The 21,138-nt window shown below is 42.7% G+C and overlaps 1 protein-coding gene across 2 annotated transcripts; it reads left to right on the forward strand.

Moving 5' to 3' along the window:
* Positions 1 to 3,767: 3,767 nt before the first annotated feature.
* On the forward strand, positions 3,768 to 19,162 carry LOC119744874 (proline-rich protein 36-like). 2 transcript variants are annotated; one of them, XM_038221060.1, is made up of 10 exons: positions 3,768 to 4,214; positions 6,109 to 6,238; positions 7,389 to 7,489; positions 9,424 to 9,485; positions 9,849 to 9,975; positions 11,229 to 11,404; positions 11,980 to 12,100; positions 13,056 to 13,154; positions 14,220 to 14,336; positions 14,826 to 19,162. In XM_038221060.1, exons 1-10 carry the CDS (start codon positions 4,064 to 4,066, stop codon positions 18,449 to 18,451), a joined length of 4,710 nt encoding a protein of 1,569 aa, XP_038076988.1. In that variant the 5' UTR covers positions 3,768 to 4,063; the 3' UTR covers positions 18,452 to 19,162. The 2 variants fall into 2 exon arrangements, with proteins under 2 accessions (XP_038076988.1, XP_038076989.1); XM_038221061.1 differs by having other exon boundaries at positions 14,223 to 14,336.
* The last annotated feature ends 1,976 nt before the right edge of the window (positions 19,163 to 21,138 follow it).

Here is a 21,138-nt window from a genome sequence, read left to right on the forward strand (position 1 = left end):
AAGTGGACAAATAATTTTTAAAATCCTTAATTTCTTTTAGCAACCCAATACGGTAGTTGAGATGATTTCTGATGAGATGAAGCATTATTATATATATATTGGACCTGCAAACTATTATTTAGGACTTACCATATATTTAATATTTTTAGTGAGCTTATCGCAAAACCTTATTGGAGATTTCTCTAAGCCGTATACTGTACCGAATTAATTGTAAATTAATTGCAAAGGAATGAAGAAACATTAATAAATGAAGAAACATTATAAATGTAACAACGGCGTCTGTACTGTGTGACTCTTTATAAGTTTCGTGTGGCTTATTTTCTCTTCAGATTGGATGTACCGTACGCCAATTGCATAAAGTTAGTTTTCAGTTCAAGTGAGGTAGGCCTATGTGAATAAGGTTCCGATGATTTGGGTCGAGGCAGTAGAAGTTCGCTTTGAATTTATTTGCGGCCGTAGTATGCCTTACCTTCAGGGCTGGGGATGTCAACCTTCGAGAGGATCCAAGCTTGGTATTGTTGCTCCACCAAGCGAAACTTTCTAGCGCACGCCACGTGCAGCATCAAGATCATTGTGGCGGCACTTGAAAGCCGCACTGCGGTCAAGTCTGCCGCTCAGTTATTGAAAGCGGCTTCAATGTCGTTTCTTTTGAAACTGACTCGAGACCTAATTGGTTGGAGGGAAAATGGCACTGAATCCTTCCAACTTCTATAAAAGTCCCCGAGACTATGCATTTTTCACTCATAATCGAGACTAGACATTGTCAAGTGCCGATATTACGAGATCATCAGCGTACGTGTCAAGATTCAAGTCGAGACTCATCTATCATGGCTTCAAGGTATCCTTGTATTGAATGTGGACAGGCTGTCCGAAGTGCCCATCAAGCCTTCAAGTGTGACCAGTGCGACCAGTGGCAACATCTGCAGTGCAATTCTGGTTTCACGCCAGAAGAGTACCGCCGGATTGTTGCCGACCCTGACCTTCTGGAGGTTTGGGTTTGCGGAATTTGTGCTGGCCACCAAGCGCCACCGTCTCCATTCCTGGAAGAGCCGATGGAGTTTGACATTGCGTCAGACTTCGTAGTACCCGACCCACCCGAAGAAGACCCTCTGCCCAGCCCCACCCTACCTGACGATATTGCTGACCTCGGTGATCAGGATACGGTCACCTTCAAGGTTGTGGAAGGTGGGTCCCAACGTGGGAAATCCATCCTCGTCGACAGCCATGGCTACAGCTACAACCAGAAGTGGAGAAAGGCCGGTTCGTCATCGTCAGCCATCACGTGGCTGTGCAGCGTCCGGAGTCGCGCCACCAGATGTCAAGTCTCCGTACGTCAGGATTTGTAAAACGATTAGTATATATTAAAAGAAAAATCACAACGTTGAAAAAACATTAGAGCCAGTTTGCAATAATATAGATTGGTAAAAAGATTAGTATTTAAATCAGAGAAGATAAATAAAAACCATGCACTTAAAAACGCATGCCCAAAAGAAAAATCCTTGATCATTGATATTGAAATTATATAGACTGGGAATCGAAGCTGAAGCGCTGTGCCATGTGCTGTTAGTATTCATTAAATAATAAATTGGTACAACAATTAAAGAAAAAAAAATAACAACGTGTAATAAACAGTTAGGAATAATATCATACGATCATAGAAGGTAAACGAAAACCATGCATTTAAAAAAGGCATGCCCAAAAGAAAAATCCAATCGATATTGAAATAATAAAGACCGGGAATCGAAGCTGAAGCTCTACCAACAGGTGTGGCAACGCTACCAGGTGGGGGAGCTCAAGACATCAAGTCCAGCTTACTTGCAGCCTGCAAGCACCTGACCGGGCCGGCGTTGTAGACAGCCAGACGTCAACATGACACAACATCCCGGGCCAACCCATCATTAACCCAAATGGCACTTTTCAGGGCCGCCCCATCTTCCAAGAAGAGATATGTGCCATGAGCTGTTAGTATTCAATAAAGTCTTGAATAATAAATTGGTAAAACGATTAGTATAAAAAAAAACTTAAAAAAATATTAGAGCAAGTTTGCCATAATATTCAAAGTGCAGTATTTTTCAAAAAAATAACTGAACGTTAAAAAAATGTTATCATGTTATCATTACATGTATATTAAAACAAATGTATATTAAAACAAAGTGGTAAATAAATTGGTATAATGAAAACCATACCCTTTAAAAAAAGCCTACCAAAAAAATTAAAGGAATGTAGACCACACTGTCGCACAAACTTGATCCAGTCTCTGAAAAAAATATTAATATCAATCAATCATTAAAATTTCAACCATAAATGTAAGGTGTTCGTGCTTGCGATCTGAATGAAAATATACATTTACCGTTCATCAGCGCCGTCACGAGAACTGTGCCACCGTTCTCTAGACTAAACGGTCGTCAATTTCACTTTTCACTTTTCAAGCCGATCGTGAGTTAACATTAGATACCACTACCTTACCCTCGTACTTTAATTGCATATCTTGTGCCAGAACTACTAAGTCTATCACTAGATCATTACGTGTAAATTTAATTTCGTTTTTTTCATCAAAAAAGAAAGAGGTACGAGTTGACTCGGGTACGAGTCAACTCGGGTACGAGTTGACTTGGGTACGAGTCAACTCGGGTACGAGTTGACTTGGGTACGAGTTAACTCGGGTACGAGTTGACTCGGGTACGAGTCAACTCGGGTACGAGTTGACTTGGGTACGAGTTGACTCGGGTACGAGTTGACCCAAAATCGTGTGTTGTGCCCATTCTTGAAAATCACGCATTCTCGAGAATGGGCATGCACATTCTCGAGAATGGGCACGCATTCTTAAGAATGAGCGCCCATTCTTAAGAACGAGCACGCGTTCTTAAGAATGAGCGCTCATTCTTAAGATTGGGTGGGAATATCACGTGCACAATTTATGAATTTTGCCCAATCTTAACAAACATTGCACGACATAATTATGTTAAATGAATTGTATAGCGGTTAAAAGGGGAAACAATTCATATAAAGAGGAAAGAAAATGTGCTATGCTTCTGTACTCGTATAACTACGATAATTTGAATCAAATTAAACCTGTTATTATTGCTTTTTTCTGCCCACTATGGGAAGTTTTGTAATAACGGAGGACTGGGAACTAGTCTGGGAAGTGCTTTGTTTAGGCTAGACAAGTTACAAGTCCCTGCATGTATCATATGCGTGCCACGAAAAAAAAACGATGTCCAGAAGCTGCCAAAATTGCTCTTTTGACTAGATAGAATCCAGCTCTGCGACGTTATGGTGGGATGTGAACAATAAATTGGTGGCAATTTAAATGGGAAATAGCATTAGCACTATGGGATGTCGCAGTATTCATTCTCATTCTTCACATTCTTCATTCTTACGTCCCCCCCCCCCCGCTTTTATTATCCCAAAAATCAGAATTCTTTGCACTAGTATTATTATATTATGTCTCTTATATTTTCCCGGTCCCCCCCCCCCATATTAATACGCCTTTACTTATCATATCCACTCTACTTTTCAGCGCCTTGCGTTGCAACAGTATAATTATTGAGAATCAGTGAACGAGGATTCAGCTAGACTTGCCAAGCGCAGCCGGTGCTCGGCATCAACAAGACCGTTATCTTGTCGCGCATTCTCGAGAATGTGCGCTCAATCTGGAAGAGTTATTTTTTGCCAAGATTGAGCAAGGATCCAGTTGCACATTCTCAAGAATGTGCATGCCCATTCTCGAGAATGCGTGGTTTTCAAGAATGGGCACAACATGTGCATGCATGACATACACGCGCTCTGCCCTTTCCTGCGCGTGCGTAGTGCGTGGAAAGTTCTTGCTCAAAATGGCGTCTTTTCTGCAGCTAAATCATGTCGTATCGTTGACTAGCCTTTTCACCCTTCCTGCAAAATTGCATGCATTTAACAAATTAACTCATGTGTAATAATAAAGTGTAAAGTTTAAGTAACTGATTGATTGTAAATTAAACCAGAGAAAGCCTAAGATATTGCAAAATTAGGTGATATTACGACTGACGTTACTGCGAACCGAGGCCTCACAGAAATCGAAATCAAAATGGCGGACCTGAATGTGGACAGTCTGAAGCGCAAATTTCAGGCGCTAAACAGCACACAGGACAGCATCCAGACGCTTTCTTTGTGGATAATCCACCACAAGAATCATTACAGACAAATAATTGAGCTGTGGATGGAACATCTAAAGGAAGGTAAGAAAGAAAACATGAGTCTGGTTCTGGTCAAACTGCAAGCGAACTGGCATGACTGGCGAATGTTGGTCAACTTGCCCAATCTCTTTGCCATGCTTGCCGGCCGGCTAAATGCGCCCTTTGCAAACTCGCCCAAAGTGACCGACTCTGAAACTGTTTCCAGTTCCTGGTCAACTCGCCCCCTTTTTACCACTTTTAATAGGCTGGGATTTTGGAAAGAATGTTGCATTCTGACGCCACTATTTTCATCATATATTATCTCAATGAATGTCGGACACTTCGCCCCATTTCCACGTCGCCCCATGTCACTTCGCCCCTAACCACTTCGCCCCATCCCCACTTCGCCCCATCCCCACATCGCCCCATCCCCACTTCGCCCCATTCCCACTTCGCCCCATCCCCACTTCGCCCCAGCCGTTACATGTAAAAAAAAATCTCATCTATTTGTTTGGCTTAAAAAACAATTTCAACAGATTCACTAATTGCTAACCAACGGAAAGAATTAGCCCATCACCAAATGAACAATTCATAACCAACCTCTCAAGCTAGGCTCTCCCCTACCGAGAAAAAAGCTTGAAGTAAAAGATCCAACTTTGTTCGCAACCCGGCTATACCAAATGAACCCGTCTCCCACTTATCTGAGAACGACAATACCTTTGACATCCTAATTTCACTCTTGGAGGAACCAATCTCATCTAAATGAAGTTGTAAGTGTCACATATCAGACAAATTTTGACGGAACATTTTCCTCAGCTCAAGGCAGTGAGTTCCTGTTAACTCACTGACCCATACCTACGGATTCTTTTGAATCCAGCGGCTGATGATTTTATTCACAAGCCAATAGGAGAGGCGTCTCTGAATGGGATAGAGCCATCATTTCTCTCATCTGTGTCTCGAGCACCTCATCAGAGAGTTTGTATTTTTCCTAAGTTTCTAGAATTGGGAGCATTTATTATCTGGGGTCTTTGGCAGTTTATTTGGTCTGACTCCTAGCCTTCACCTTTTTCATACTACATGGGGCGAAGTGGGAATGGGGCGAAGTGGGGATGGGGCGAAGCGGGGATGGGGCGAAGTGGGGATGGGGCGAAGCGGAGATGGGGCGATGTGGGGATGGGGCGAAGTGGGGATGGGGCGAAGTGGTTAGGGGCGAAGTGACATGGGGCGACGTGGAAATGGGGCGAAGCGTCTGACACCCATCTCAATGAATTATGAAGGTCAATCATTGCAAAAATGTTGAAAAGACACAAAATCTGGGCAATGCTGGGACTGAGAAACCATTCCAATTTTGTTAGAAAATACTTTGAAAATGCACTCGACTCTCCATAGACTTTGTACACAACCAAAGAAGTGGCGTCTGGTTACCCAGTACTACATTGTTGTCTCCAATTTTATTTTCATTTGAGTGTTTGGTTGTTCTATTCTATTGTTTTCAGGTGGACTCAATAATCTCAATTATTTCAAAACATTTATTGAATTATTTTGTTTGTCATGTAATGTTAAATATGTTTGTAGGCCTAAGTCTAGGCCTAAGTTTTTTTTAGTTTCAACTTAAGAGTTTAAGTAAAAATACCCATTACTGTATTATTTTGAGAGGTTGACAAAGTAATAACTAATATTAATAATAATTACTAAAGCTGTTTCAAAGCGCTCTCTACTGTGTGAATATGGTGAATATGTATGTTTTTAACAGAGTTTTGAAAGAGTTCATCGAGGTAAACATTGTAAGCTTTTATTTTTTATGGTTGTTGTACTCCTGCAAGCTTTATTACGTTTCTAGTTCTACTCTTTTTGTTAAGTACCGAATTTGAGGAATTTCACAGTACAGTGTGTTACCAATATTCTGTTGACCTATTCTTAACAAGTATCAAGATTATGGATTCTTTGTTCTCTACAGCTAAGGCCCCTATGCGTCTGACCCTGTTCTACCTAGCCAACGACATCATCCAGAACAGCAAGCGCAAAGGAGCCACTGTTTTCCTAGACAGTTTTGCCGAGGTGTTGGAAGAGGCAGCCACATTCTCTAGGTGAGGCTGCTCATCATTGGAAAGTGACAATTGTTCTGTGATATATACAGTTTGTCCCAAAACAGGTGTCCGTCTGACTGTTTTTAAAATAACTACAAAACCATGAGGTCAATTATGAAAATTGTTGGTTGTGCAGATACTCCTAAGCCTTGGGGTCAACCCCTATGAGTTTCATTTATTTTCAGTCACGCATCAATGCACAATTGTCAATTGATCACAATAACATTTTTTAACACTGTGACCAAGTTCCATGCCTTAATCCATTTCAGTGCTGTTTTATGTAAGCTTTGTAAAATCCTGCATGTTGTGAAAAAAAGGCTAATTTTGTTTGGGATTTGAATAATTTGCCCTTGAGCATTAAACTGAGGTCTTGCCACGATGACTGATAGCCAGGCAAATGATTCCAATCCCAACTGCAGCCCATTTCACAACATGCAGGATTTTACACAGCTTACATAACACGGCACTGAAATTGAATAAGGTAAGGAACTTGGTCACAGGGTCCAAAAATGTTGTTGTGATCAATTGACAATTGTGTAGTGATGCGTGACTGAAAATAAATGAAACTCATAGGGTTGAGGCCAAGGCTTAATAGTAACTGCACAACCAAAATTTTTTAAACTTGACCTCATGGTTTTGTAGTTATTTTAAAAATAGTCAGACTCAGACACTTTTTGGGGGACATACTTACAGGGGCCTTTGCACACACCTACAGTGGTGTATAGTACATGGTCTGATCCCTAGTCAAGCTGGACCAAAAAGTCTCAGTTGAGGACTCGGGGAGTCAGTCAGTCAGTCAGTCGATTTATCCGTCAGTAAGTGACTCAGTCAGTCAGAGGACAGTTGGATGTCCATAGATGGGTCTTGCAATAAGACTCTGAGAACATGGTTACAATCCAAGTGTATGAAGTGACGGATTGAGAACAGCTGGATTACATGCATTTTGATAAATTCATTAGAACACTGATTTTTCGTCACTTGCATGACAAAGTCTCTCTTCAAAAACACTCTTTTTTTAAGAATCCCTCGGTTTATTTTTTTTCAGGCAAAATGACTGACACAGGAGCCATCTACTCTTGTGCATGTACAGTTTGTCATGCTTCAGATTTCGTTTCTTAGTCTTTGTGACTTTTCCTTTTCCCAAATGCAGAGAAGAGAACATTCGGGAGAAAGTGTTGAGAATCTTCAAGATCTGGGGAGAGAGGGCCATCTACTCAGTGGAGTTTTGTGACAAGTTGCAAAAGGCAACAGGTATGGCCAGGTTGCATGTTGTTTATCTTTTCGCTTCAATGCTAAAAAAGGTTAAGAATTTTTAGTCTCTCTGACGATGTTATATGAAAAACCATTGTGTACTAAACTGTACCACAAAGTCACATTTTTAACAGATTCTGGCTGCATTGAAGATCAGAGATTCAGGAAGAGTCGCTTGTTACTGTTGTGCCCATTCTTGAAAATCACGCATTCTCGAGAATGGGCATGCACATTCTCGAGAATGGGCGCGCATTCTTAAGAATGAGCGCCCATTCTTAAGAACGAGCACGCGTTCTTAAGAATGAGCGCTCATTCTTAAGATTTGGTGGGAATATCACGTGCACAATTTATGAATTTTGCCCAATCTTAACAAACATTGCACGACATAATTATGTTAAATGAATTGTATAGCGGTTAAAAGGGAAACAATTCATATAAAGAGGAAAGAAAATGTGCTATGCTTCTGTACTCGTATAACTACGATAATTTGAATCAAATTAAACCTGTTATTATTGTTTTTTTCTGTCCACTATGGGAAGTTTTGTAATAACGGAGGACTGGGAACTAGTCTGGGAAGTGCTTTGTTTAGGCTAGACAAGTTACAAGTCCCTGCATGTATCATATGCGTGCCACGAAAAAAACCCGATGTCCAGAAGCTGCCAAAATTACTCTTTTGACTAGATAGAATCCAGCTCTGCGACGTTATGGTGGGATGTGAACAATAAATTGGTGGCAATTTAAATGGGAAATAGCATTAGCACTATGGGATGTCGCAGTATTCATTCTCATTCTTCACATTCTTCATTCTTACGTCCCCCCCCCCCCCGCTTTTATTATCCCACAAATCAGAATTCTTTGCACTAGTATTATTATGTCTCTTATATTTTCCCGGTCCCCCGCCCCCCCCCCCCCATATCAATACGCCTTTACTTATCATATCCACTCTACTTTTCAGCGCCTTGCGTTGCAACAGTATAATTATTGAGAATCAGTGAACGAGGATTTAGCTAGACTTGCCAAGCGCAGCCGGTGCTCGGCATCGACAAGACCGTTATCTTGTCGCGCATTCTCAAGAATGTGCGCTCAATCTGGAAGAGTTATTTTTTGCCAAGATTGAGCAAGGATCCAGTTGCACATTCTCGAGAATGTGCATGCCCATTCTCGAGAATGCGTGATTTTCAAGAATGGGCACAACATTACCATAGGTTGTGACAACTTGTTGAAGCACGGCAATCTTAGGATAACAGTGTTCATATATGAATTTGCTTTCATTAGATAACCCCTACATGTACCTCCCTAAGCTCTCTTGCCCAGAGCAGCCTGAATCCTCCAATATCCTCCCAACGGCAAAGAGCTAAAAACTCTAAGCACCTGAATCCTTCAAAATCATCCAATTGTTGTCGCTTGAGGCCTCTTCCCGGATCCTTCGAAATCCTCCACTGTTTTTGCTGGCATGTTATCATGTAGTCGGAATTTCAGTGCTCTTATGAGCTCATTAGCCTGTGTAACTTATTGAAATACTCATTGTCATCCTGTATTGTGGATTGGCAGTGCCAAGGCCCTAAATAGTAGGAGTAAAGCGGCTGTACAATAAACAGTGGTATATGCTGCATGCCTTCCCAAGTATACAAGCATAAAGCAAGTAACGACCTGAATTCTCCAAAATCATTTATTTGGCAAAACTAGCGAGAGCCTCAATCCTCCAATTTCATCCAGCATCAGATTGGGCCTGATGACCTGGATCCTCCATTATCCTCCAGAGGCAAAATCCTCTTATGCCTTCACTCCTGCAAATTCCTCCGATGCTTCAATTTTCAAAGGCCCTCAATCCTTCAAAAGTCTCCATTTTTGCAAGGAGGATTTTGGAGGATTGGACAATTAGGATTAAAAGAGACTCTGGGCTATTGAAACCTTTATATGATATTCTTTTATAGTCTCTCAGAAGCCAGCCAAAGCCAAGCCAAGACCAGATACAAAGCTGCTCGTGGACTTCAATGTAAGTATTACTGGGTTTTTTTTCTCTTTGGATCCTTCAGTAAATAAACGTGATGCAATTGCAATTTATTTGTTTGGGCTTACTTATCAAACAAAATTGACTCTTTAACAATGAATTTTGAGATATTTATGAATTTGTCAATTTGCAATCCGCTGGTCATCATAAAGGTCCTATCAATATATAAATGTAAACCTGACTTTAACGATGCTCAGAACTTGATCACAAGTTGTCGCAAGAACAATATATCTTTGGAGATCAGTTTTTGTGATCATTTCATTAGTTTTGGTAAAAGGTTGTAACTACTTGTACAGGTATTGCCCTTTTTTAACCGAGTTATTGGTTTCCTGTTTTTGTCATTCTCAGCATGAAGACGTGCCAGAGGTGATTGAGCAGCTGGCCAGGTTTGAAGGAGAAGTGGAACTCAAGTACAGACAGCTCGGTATGCTCAACGTGGACGTGGCTAGCACAGAGACCATCATGCAACTGAAAGGTGAAGGCAAATGTTCTTACACGTGAAAACATCCTCAGGAAAAGACCTGGACTCCCTGCATAAGTACATTCACAGCTGGAAAAACACAAAAAAGACATTTGAGTGCAATTACCACCATCCACCCACACACAGATATAGTATGTTCAGGCATACAACTCTATCTTGAATCGGCTGATTTCCTCGTTTTTTGGTTCCCATGCCTAAAAATTGTAAAACACTCTAAAAAGTCTTCTGAAGTCATGGAATTTCCTTTTTTTGTATGTGAACATATAGTTGCATCCCTTTATGTATTCTGAGTATCAACCGTTGTCCAACGTCTGATATATCTAAGCATGCAAATTTATGCGACCCCGCGTGCCAGCCACTCAGAGTCGACATAAAGGTCCATTCATTGCAAAATCTGGACTAAGCTGTTAATTGGTCAATTTGGATGCCATGTTTTTGTAATACAACAACAGGTGTAGGGATCTAGTCAAACCCGACATTGGCTTTCAAAACTGTAAGCAAAATGCTGCGCGTATAGAATACGCAAACGCTCATCGTGGGCGTGACGTGAAGGCGCAAGAGGGCAATCGCGTTAAGTGCATTATTTAAAATAGTATGTGATGATCATTCGAAGCCACAGGACATGAGCGCATCGCAAAGCATATCGTTACAGGCCGCGTGACGCAGCCTACTTTTGCTAACACAATTCACAGCGTAAAAGCATAATAGATGTTGTATCCAGGTTTTATTAGATACTCATGACAACGAGTTACCAAAGACCTGATATAGAAGGTGCCTGCTGAATGGACAGAACTTGAGGTCAAGACGCAGTCTAGTTGCATAATTAATCGCTGAATCTGCTTGCATATCATAGACCCTTTCTGTGCAAGGGGATATTCCATAGACTAGCCCATATGTTGCTCTCATGCAAAAAAAAGGGTGGAGGGGGGGGGGGGGGCAAGTGAAAAATTGGTCACACGTTCTCTATGTCATACGTATGTGCAAACCAGTGCCCGGAATGGTCACACAGCACCATTCAGTGTGTCTGAAGAATTCCATACAGACAGATGGACTTCCAACATATCTTAAGAACATGTTGACATGCGTAAGGTTACCTTGCCTGTGTACCCTTCATTTACACTAAAGATGTTACAAGTTCACAAGGCAGTGTTTACTGTCAAGTGCATCAGGTCTGTTTACTAACTGCTTCCAGACTGGAAGTTTGTTTCTCATCGACATATAACTAAATATTGCTTGTGTTTCCTCAGATCGTGCTGGTGGGAAGCGTTTCTCTCAGCAGTTTGAGGATTCAGCGGTCAAGCTGGAGGACTATGTGACCTCGCTTACCAAAGAGGTGGAGCTGAGACGAAAGCTGTTCGACTTACTTCAGAAGAGCGAGATCTTCTACGAAGCACAGTTTGGAGAGGCCAAAATAGTCGCAAATGTAAGCAGTGGGCACATCAGTATTTACATTCAGGGTGAAGAAAAGATTTTAAATGGTGGCTTTAGTCAAAGTTAACAATTGGTTCAGCTCTTTATAAGTTTAGGGTAGTTTAAATTATTATATTGGTTGTGGCACCTAGTTTTCCAGAGTGGTGGAAAATTTGATAGGTAGGGGGAGCACCACATGCATGTATGTATGCCAGGCAATACCTCTGAATATAAGTCGGGTAATCTATTTAGATAGTATGCTGTCATGGTAGCATCAAAATAGAAATATTTATCCAAATCTGCAAGTAGGCTTGCCTTTTCTCTTCACACTTGCCTTCTTGCAGATTTTTTTTTTTTTTTTTTTTAAATATGGAAGTTCTTTGTTTTGTTACCTCGAAAATGATCAGATATTCATTTTATGATTCTAGACATTTTCGGCTGGGATCAAGCCTTTGAATATCCTCTCAGAGTTAAAAGAAGGAAAGATCTTACAGTTTGAAATTCTCCTTTCAAATTTGTCATGCATAGTTGCAATATAAATATTTGCGAAGGGGCTAACAAGTGTACATCTAAACATGCACGTTGCAGGCATACAAGAATTTCGGCATGCGAGTAGCAAGCCTGAAGAAGAGACTGGAAGAACACAAGGCCTTGTTACCAGATTCATTCAGCCCCATCCCTTCCCCAACGATGGACGCTCCCTCACCTGGTAAGTCAAAACTCAACCACTTTCCCACTCTCTCAGAGAAGATGTAACAGAGTGTCCCAGCCCTTATTTTTATCCAAAAGTATTGCTGTCGCTTTGCCAGAAGTCAAATCTGAATTGTTGTTATTCATTCAAGCACTTAGAACATGCACATTCAATGCTAATAACCAGTAAGGGCTCCCAAAACCTGTACCGATCTGAACTCGGAGAGTATGTGCAACATCCAGGTGGTATTACCTCAGTTTTGGCTTCTGATTCGGGCAATTCACAATGCAGTGTGCCACCAAGAGTTTATCACAGAGAGTTCATTTTTCCCAGTGCATTGTGGGAAATGGTTGACAAATTCGCAGCGCGGGACATTTGAAATTGTTAGTTTTTCCAGTCAGTAGTTTCGTAAGCGTATGATTCAAGTATACGTTTGCTCTTTTCTTTTCTTTTTATCAATATGGTGTTTTTTGTAAGGCAGCAGAACGCTGTGCCCCGATCTACAACAAATAAGCTACAGTTATACTGACACTCCTTCAAATGGGCCATGTTTTCTTGACCGTAAACTTGAAAAACGGTTTCTCCATGGCAAAGTCTTGGTGGCGCACTGCATTGGACATGAGAGCACTAGTGCATGTCTGTGCACCCAAAAATGGGGAATCGGACAAAACATGCAGATACAGATTGAACTTTATGTGACTGTGTTTAGCCTATAGACCAATCTCTATAGATCACTTTTATCATGAGACCCTCTTCAATGGCCAAAGCATTGTGCTAGCTGTTTTTATTTTATAATCCATAAAGTGGAATTTGCTTTGTACAATAGAATCCACAATGGTTTCTCAAGTGATGGGGGCCCCGCGGGTACGCATTGATCACATGACAAGATTTGTCTATCAGAATGAAAACCAGAAAGAGGTTTGCCATGAATAATTCAGCAGATATTTAAATAGAAATATTGGCCTGCCCACAGGAGCCACTCCTCCCCGAGATCCCAACTCCGACAGCATAGAAGTAGAGGACATGGAGCTATCTGACGAAGAGGAAGATCGCAAGGGGGGCACTATCATCGGTCAGTACCTCTTCTTTTTTTTTACTTTCCTCAGTCAAGCCTTTTCACACTTATTATAGAGACTTGCGCCTCAGTTCCCACATCCTTGAATAAACATCCTCACATGGCCTTGAATTCCCAGGTGAGACATCCCAACTTGCCAAAAAGTTACCTGGGACGATACAGATACAGGACTGAGATTCCAATCATAATGCTGGGGTTACATAAATGAGGATTCCTGCCTCATTCGGAGAACCTATGTCCTATACATGTACTTGGTGAAAGAATTTTAAAAAGTCAAGTCATCACGCAACCATTTCCAAACAAGCAGCATCTCAATAAGCTCAAATTGTGTAAAGTCCAGGATAAGATTTTTTTTCACAAGTTGACTTTGGTTTATTCATGCTGACATTAAACCTCCTATGGAAACATGCATTGTCAGCCTGGTTATTACTAGGGTCAATATTGGTCAAGACCCCCATTGGTTTGTACACAGTATGCCAGGAGGTGAGATACAAACATTTTGACCATTGGTGACCTCTTAAATAGTGGGTAAACAAGATCATGGTATATTATGTAATATTTTACCATTTGCCAAGGTAGTGGAAACTAAAGTGTCCCTGTAAACAATGCACACAGTGACATTATGCATCCAAACTGTTTGGAGAAACAATGAACAAATACAATCAATTTTTTTAGCTCAGAGAAAGTGGACAATAAACCTTATAAACAGGAGGAAGCCATTTTGGATCGTGTTCCCTGAATCTTTTTTACAAAATTGTAAACTGTTGAATGGCATGGTGCCAGACTATTTCACGATTGGAGTGCGTTCCAACCTCACTTTTTTATCACAAATTTTAAATTATTGATCACAGCTGACTGGTGTTAATTTGTAATGAACTTTTATCTCATTGCTCTCATTTCTACTGGCAAGTTCAAAAAATGAAGAGTTTACCTCGATTTCAATTTAATGGCCGACTCGAGAATAAAGTTTATTGCTTCCTTTGTGGCCAAATCCAGAACGGCTCATCGAAGGAGGAGCCTGATTTAACCCAAAAAAATCTGTTTGCTATTATTCACACACAGCAGCTCCATCGATGACCACCAGGAGAACATCTCGCATAGCAGCGCTCAGAAACAAGATAGCGGCCACCACCACCACTTCATCCACTTCCGGCATCAGCCATATCAGCACAATCACAGGTAAGATGTTCCTTGTGTATCATTAGGGGACCATTTGAAGCTGCTGGATTTTCAGCTTGCATTGGGAAGACGATGAAGCTTTCTATAGTTGGAGGGAAAAATAGTAATCTTGGTCTTTCAAAGATAGCGGACGATAACACTGAAATTGCCAACATTTTGTATTAAAATTCCTGTAAAGCTGTGGTGTATTACCCAATTATACTAAAACTACCTTTTATTTGTTAGCTACCACTAGAAAATTAAAAAAAATCTTGTATTAAATTAGTAAATTTAACACTGTTTCTGACAAATAAAAATATGCAAATATTTCACAATATCCGTTGTAATGTGAAGCAGAGCTCTTGATATGATTCAGAATATGCTCATGGGTTTCCCCTTGGTTTCAGAAGAAAAACAAGCTCATCAAATTACCTATCATTGCTTATTTTTTTCTGTGGATAGAAAATATTAAAACTGTTTGCTCTTATGTCTGCTCTTTTGTATTCATAGGTGCAGGTTCTCGAAGTGCTTTTAATCAGCCCCTTCCGAGTTATTCACCGTTCTCAAGCGAGTCTCCTCCAGCTGATTACTCTCCTTCTGAGGAGTACCTGCCCATCCCAACCTCAGCTGCAGCTCCAGGCTCCGCCCATAACTCCACCAGCATGAAAGAGGGAGGAGGAGAGAATTACGGCCAAATCAAGGATCGTCTCCTTCAGGTCATGCAAGAGCCCCCCAAGCTGCCATCTTCAGTGAAACTCTTTGACTCTCCCGGGAGAACGGGATCCAAAAGGTCCTCTGGTCTACCCCCTGTGACCATCCCATCCTACACTCCCTCTCCAAAGGCGTACGACCAGCAGGTTAGCCCTATCGTAACTGTTCCCCCTGCTGTACCGGCACCTGTACCACCCCAGGGTGTGGTGGACGAGTATGACCCCTTCAAAAATGAGTACGCCACAAGTGCTCCACAGTTTTACACCCCTGTTAACAACCTTCCGGCCCAAACTAGGGCACCATCTCGGCAGCCACCGTCACCACCAGATGATGATGTGTACGATCCGGAAATGGTCGACTACCTTCTAGAAATGCCTCTGGAAAAAAAGAAGAAGCCACAGTCATCTTGCATCATACCTCTAGCAGGAGGATTCCAGTCGCCCACAACAAAGCCCGAAGTCCAAAAGGGAGTTGATGCAGTTGTCTACGGAAGCAACAAACCATCAAGCGTCCCCCGTAGCAAGGAGAAGACAAGTCTCCCTTCAGTGCAGAGTAAATCTGGCTTGAAAACGGCCAACAGCAATAAACCTGGTGGCACTCCCCTCCGAGATGAATGCAGCACTCCACCCAGCCAACAAGACAGCCCGATGCTGAAAGCAGCTACAAGCAACCCCATCGAGTTCTTAACCAAGATCATCACAAGCTCCCGACAGTCCCCCGGTAATAAAGCCCCTTCGTCCTCATTCCTGAGCAGTCTCAGCTTGTTGACCCAAACCGTGCAAAGTGCTGCTCAAAAGGAGAAGTCAGAACAACTCTCGGGTGATACACAGGGTGGAGAATCAGCCATTCTTGAGTCTCAGAATCCTCCGGAAAGCCAAAGAATTGATATCAACCAACAAGCTGTGAAGCAAAACAATGTCAGCCCATCAGGTCAGGCTCCTGTACCCTTTTCTATTGGTGCTCTTGTCAGCAGTTTCAAAGAAGCATCAAATTCCATTCCTGACCCTAACTTTACAACCGCTATGGATGCCATGTCCGGAGCAGATTACAGGCAGATCACCCAGGCAGGCTTAGCCACAGGAATTTCAAGGGAACCTCATGATACTACCCAAGCCAGATCAACTGCATCCAATTTGAAGCAGAACCATGCCAATGCAGGCAGTCGGACTCCAATGCCATTCTCCATCGGTGCGCTTGTCAGCAGTTTCCATGAGGAATCCAAGCCAACTCCTGCAACTGTGGTTTCCACACCTTCGCCAGTCAGTAAGAGTGCTCCGTTTGGGCCAGCTGTTTATCAGAAGTCCAACAAAGTACCCCTGTGTCAGATTATGAATACACCAGCCCCCAACACCCTTGCAGTTTCGGTGGCAACTGTCAGCTCAGCAGTTACAGCAAAACCCTCCGAGATGATGCCAGCTGCATCAGCTGGTGCCAGCATGTTGGATGATGAAACTGATGCAAGTCAATCACATTCCCTCATGGCTCGACTGATGCAAAACAAGACAAAAGAGCAGCCATTACTCAATCCTGTCATGTCAAATGTCACACCTGGCCTTCAACCCCAACCTCCAAATTTCCAATCGCTTATTTTGGAACCACCTCCACCACCACCCTTGCCACCTGAAGAGTCAATGGACAGCAATACAAGTATACCACATCCTCCCCCAGAAGACCCAATGCAACCTGCAGGACCCCCAACCCCCGTTGGTCCACCTCCTCCCCTAGGAGGTCCTCCACAAATGCCAAGTGATCCACCTTTGCCCCCAAGTGGTCCACCCCCTCTGCCTCCAAGTGGTCCACCTCCTCCAAGTAGCCCACCCCCTCCCCCAAGTGGTCCACCCCCACCCCCAATATGTCAGCCCCCTACCCCTAGTGGTCCACCCCCAGTCAGTCAACCACCACCCCCAGTCAGTCAACCGCCACCCCCAAGTACTCCACCACCACCTTTGGTTGCTCCACCTCTTCCGCTAAGTGGTCCTCCCTTACCCCCAAGTGGCCCTACCCCACACCCTAGTGGCCCTCCTTCATATCCTAGTGGTCCTCCCCAACACCTTATTAGCCCTCCACAACAACCTAGTGGCACTCCTTCACACCCTAGTGGCCCTCCTTCACACCCTAGTGGCCCTCCTCCATACCCTAGTGGTCTTTCCCAACAACTTAGTGGCCCTCCCCCTAGGGCATCCCAACCCCAGCAACAGGCGGACCAACCTCCCCCGCCACCTGCTCCACAGCGTTCTCTCATTGGGCCTCCCCGATTTTCTGGGGAAGTCCCCCCAACTGTAACTGGTCCTGCGACTCCTGTGCCTGTTCCTTCTCCCACCACCAGAAATACAATCCCCAGGATGCAAATTCGTGCACCACCCCCTCCCCCAGGGCCCCCACCTCCAAATGCTAAGCGTGGTGGAAGCACACTCATCCCGGCGGGTGCCGGGCCTCCAACACCCGTACCCCACAATGTGCAACCTAGTGACACCCCACCAACCTCCCCTCAAGAGCTTGCATCGAATGCACATGCATCAGGTGTTACTGAGCACCAGCCATCTCCACCAGCCTCTGCCACCGGACCTGTGAACCCTGAGCAGAATCATCCAGCAGACCCGCCACAACCCACATCGCCCATACCCGTAGTTGGCTCGGTCCCAACAAGGAGCATTCCTGTCCTAGGCCAATCAAAGTCTGCCAAGGATATGTGGGAAAAACCGCCTTTCCCATCGCGATCGCCAGGGGTATCAACTCGCTATACTGAATTTCCAACACAGCCTACTGAAAAGATTGATTATTCCCACAGCAGACCCATCGAGACCCTGGAAAGGAAACGCATGTCATATCAGGAAAGGTTCCATGAGGATAAAGCCCAAAGTGAGGTATTCAGGAGGACAGAGCAGCGCTATGACTCGGAAAGAGACAGATACCCTTCCTTTCCCCACAGTAATTCCAGTAGAGATGGAGGCTTTGGCATCGGAAGAGGAAGGAGATACAGTGACACAGATCGGTTATACAGGCACGACCTCGATCAAGATCGGGGCCACGGGCACCACTACGATCGGAGTCCCGGAATGGACTTTAGGAGGAGTCATGTGCTAGACACTGATCTTGACTACGAGCAGGACCATAGCATGGGTCGCAGACAGGACTTTGACCGGCTTGGGGCTCAGGAACCAGCTGACACAGGAGGCAGCTACGAGCAGTCGCATTTCAGGAGTACCAAGCAGCTGATCGAGAAGGAACTGAGTGCGTTGGCAGGTGATTTGCAACCAAGAGGAGCAGGGGCTGCCATCTCAACATTAGAGGGCCGGTCTGAAAGCGGAAGGCATACGAGTGATTATGGCGGCCACAGAAGAGATGAACCCCAATTCTGGAGGGGAGCAACCAAGCATGCGGGGCAACCTACCTGGGGACGACCCCCACCTCACTACAGATACTGAACTTTGTTCAGAAAGTCAATTTTTTATCCAAGTTTTATTTTATAAATTCCATTAACTTTGTATTCTGGACAATATGGTTGACCCTCACTGAAAAGAGGCCAATTTGAACAAAAGATTGCAAAACTAATTAAGTCTGAAATTCTTTTCATTTTTTTTTTAAACATCTGAAGTTTCATTGTCAGCGAAACAAGCGCTAATTAATTTTCAATTCATGTGAGGAAACATTTTGATACTTTCTGGTACCACGTTTTTGTTCCATTGAGTTTGGGAGTTGGGGAGAAGTGAGTATTTTCAACTCAAGTTTTAGACTTTGTGTACTACTATGTTTGCCTTATCAACACTTTTAATAATTGAGGACATACTGATTTTTACAGAACAATGTGGGTTTTTTTTTAATTTCTAAGGCTACAAACATGAGCAGTATAAAGTTGTGTACATGTACATGCGTTTAATATACACAATTTATATGTATAATTGGAATATTTGGAGGTTTACTTCAGTCTAGTCCACCCTCCCCCCCCCCCAAGAAAAAAAAGAATTCCCTATATTTGCAAAATTTTCCATCCTAATGACATTTCGTGTTAAGATTTCTCCAACTTGCACCCATAAGAAACAAAGAACTGTTTTTCTAAAACTGATCTTGAATTTAGGTACTTGTACTTGCTGGTTTCAAAATCAGGTTTGTCACACATAAAAAAAACCTGAATAATATTCAGTCTGGTTTGAGTATTGTGAGCTTTTTTTGAGATGCTACAACTACTTCCGTTGCCTCTTTCTCTTCTTAGCTTGAGGGAAGCACGCCGCTCTAGCTCTGCTCCCCTCTGAGTAGTGGTCCTGACAACTGCTCACCAAGAGCTGCAGTCAGTGAATCTCATTAACAGCAGATCTCCAGACTCTAACCAAGACAATGACAGTATTCTATTATTATAAACAAACATTTGGATCTTTCTCAGTGACCAGTTACAGCCATCTTGAGGTAAAGCTTATCGTAGAGCAAGAACATCTCTTTTCTTGCTCTACGAAATCCTCTTTTTTTTTTAGTTCTGTCGCAACCACGTTTTTTGCCATTTGTTGGCTATCGATTGATTGCTATCAATGCAAACAAACTTTTTTATAAAAGTTTCTAAAGGTGATGCAGTTATTAAATATCCAAACTGAAAAATCAACATACACTGGCCAATACTTAATGAAGGTACTGCCCTCTTAAATGCTGAAGGCATACAGGCATGCAACTTCTCCTTGGATCAGTTGAATTTTCCTCTTTTTGTACTTCTCTTGTACATGTATGTCATTTAAAATTGGAAAACTTAATTTAAAATTGTAAAGCTCGGAATTTACTCCTTTTTTTATCACTTGCCAGTTGCACGCCTGGGCGGAAAAGTGCCATCTTGGTCAAAATCTGCAAAGATGTTATTTATGGTAATTGGTGGCAGTTGCTGCTCATACAAAATGGCACCAAGTTTTTGTAAAAAAAAAAAAAGTCATGTACATGTACATCTACACTTTTTTTTACCAGCAAGGTATAGTAAAAATGTACCATCCAAATATGCATGTAAATGCACACTTTGAAGTTCAGCAAAGTTCAAGTTGGAATACACTGAGCGAAATTAAAACAACAGAAACAGTTTTTGATCGTGTTACCTTGTAGTGTTGTGCAAGTAAAGCCTTTGAAAGCAGCATGCATCTCCACTCAGGCAAAGGATATACAAATAATTATTACAAGGTAATAAGAAAATTTGTTTGTGGTAACACCATGTGGCAAAATCTCTTTTGTGAGTATGTGTGGTTCTGAAAAGAACCGGGGGTAGTCAACGTTTCGGACAGTATGCTCTAACCGTCGTTAGGAGAATGAGGTCTCCTGACGTCCCCGAAACGTTGAATACCCTACGGTTCTTTTCAGAGCCACATATACAAAGAGATTTTGCCACATGGTGCTACCGCAACAACTTTTTACCCTTCATCGTGCGAACCTTCAAAGTAGCTAATGCGAAAGTTTAGCCCCCCAATTTATACTTACTTCTGTTGCCAGTTATTCAATGCTACTTGCTTGGTTTGATTGTGACTTGCACATAAAACAAGGTTATAAAAGGATATCTTTGTCTTCACCCCCCCCCCCCCCCCCCCCCCCCCCTATCAACCATTTTTGTCAGATACTGAACTCGAGGAATTAAGTTTATCCAGTGGGGAGACCCTCCCAACCCCCCCCCCCCTCCCAACCCCCCTGCAAGTTTTTTTTCCATTCTTTTGATAGTTGTATTGTACGTTGTTTTTGTGATAAAAACAAAGAGTACGTCCCATTCCCCGCACGGCTTGGAAAAAGGGGGCAACCAATTTTACGGAAAATGTTGAGAACCTTAAATTTTGGGATGCACCATCCCTGTCAACCGGCAACCCCACCTCACCCAACCTAAGTTTTCCCCCACTTCACAGTCGGAAATCACCGATGGTGGCTGGTGTAAAGTTTTGAGGTTGATGGGAGATATGACATTTCCCCTTTTCTTCCTAAAACGTTATTTTTATTCAACATTTCTTGACAAAAATATCAAATGACGGGGTTATAATACTTAATGCGACCCGGCTGCCCCTACGTGGCGCATTTTTATTTATATTTCTCGTTTAGTGCCTCAGCTTGGTAGAGCAAACGTTTTCATCCTAAATTTCACAAAAAGTGGAATTACGGTTGTTGT

Source organism: Patiria miniata, unplaced genomic scaffold (genome assembly GCF_015706575.1).
Source record: "Patiria miniata isolate m_02_andy unplaced genomic scaffold, ASM1570657v1 HiC_scaffold_7, whole genome shotgun sequence".
NCBI classification, from domain to species: Eukaryota; Metazoa; Echinodermata; class Asteroidea; order Valvatida; family Asterinidae; genus Patiria; species Patiria miniata.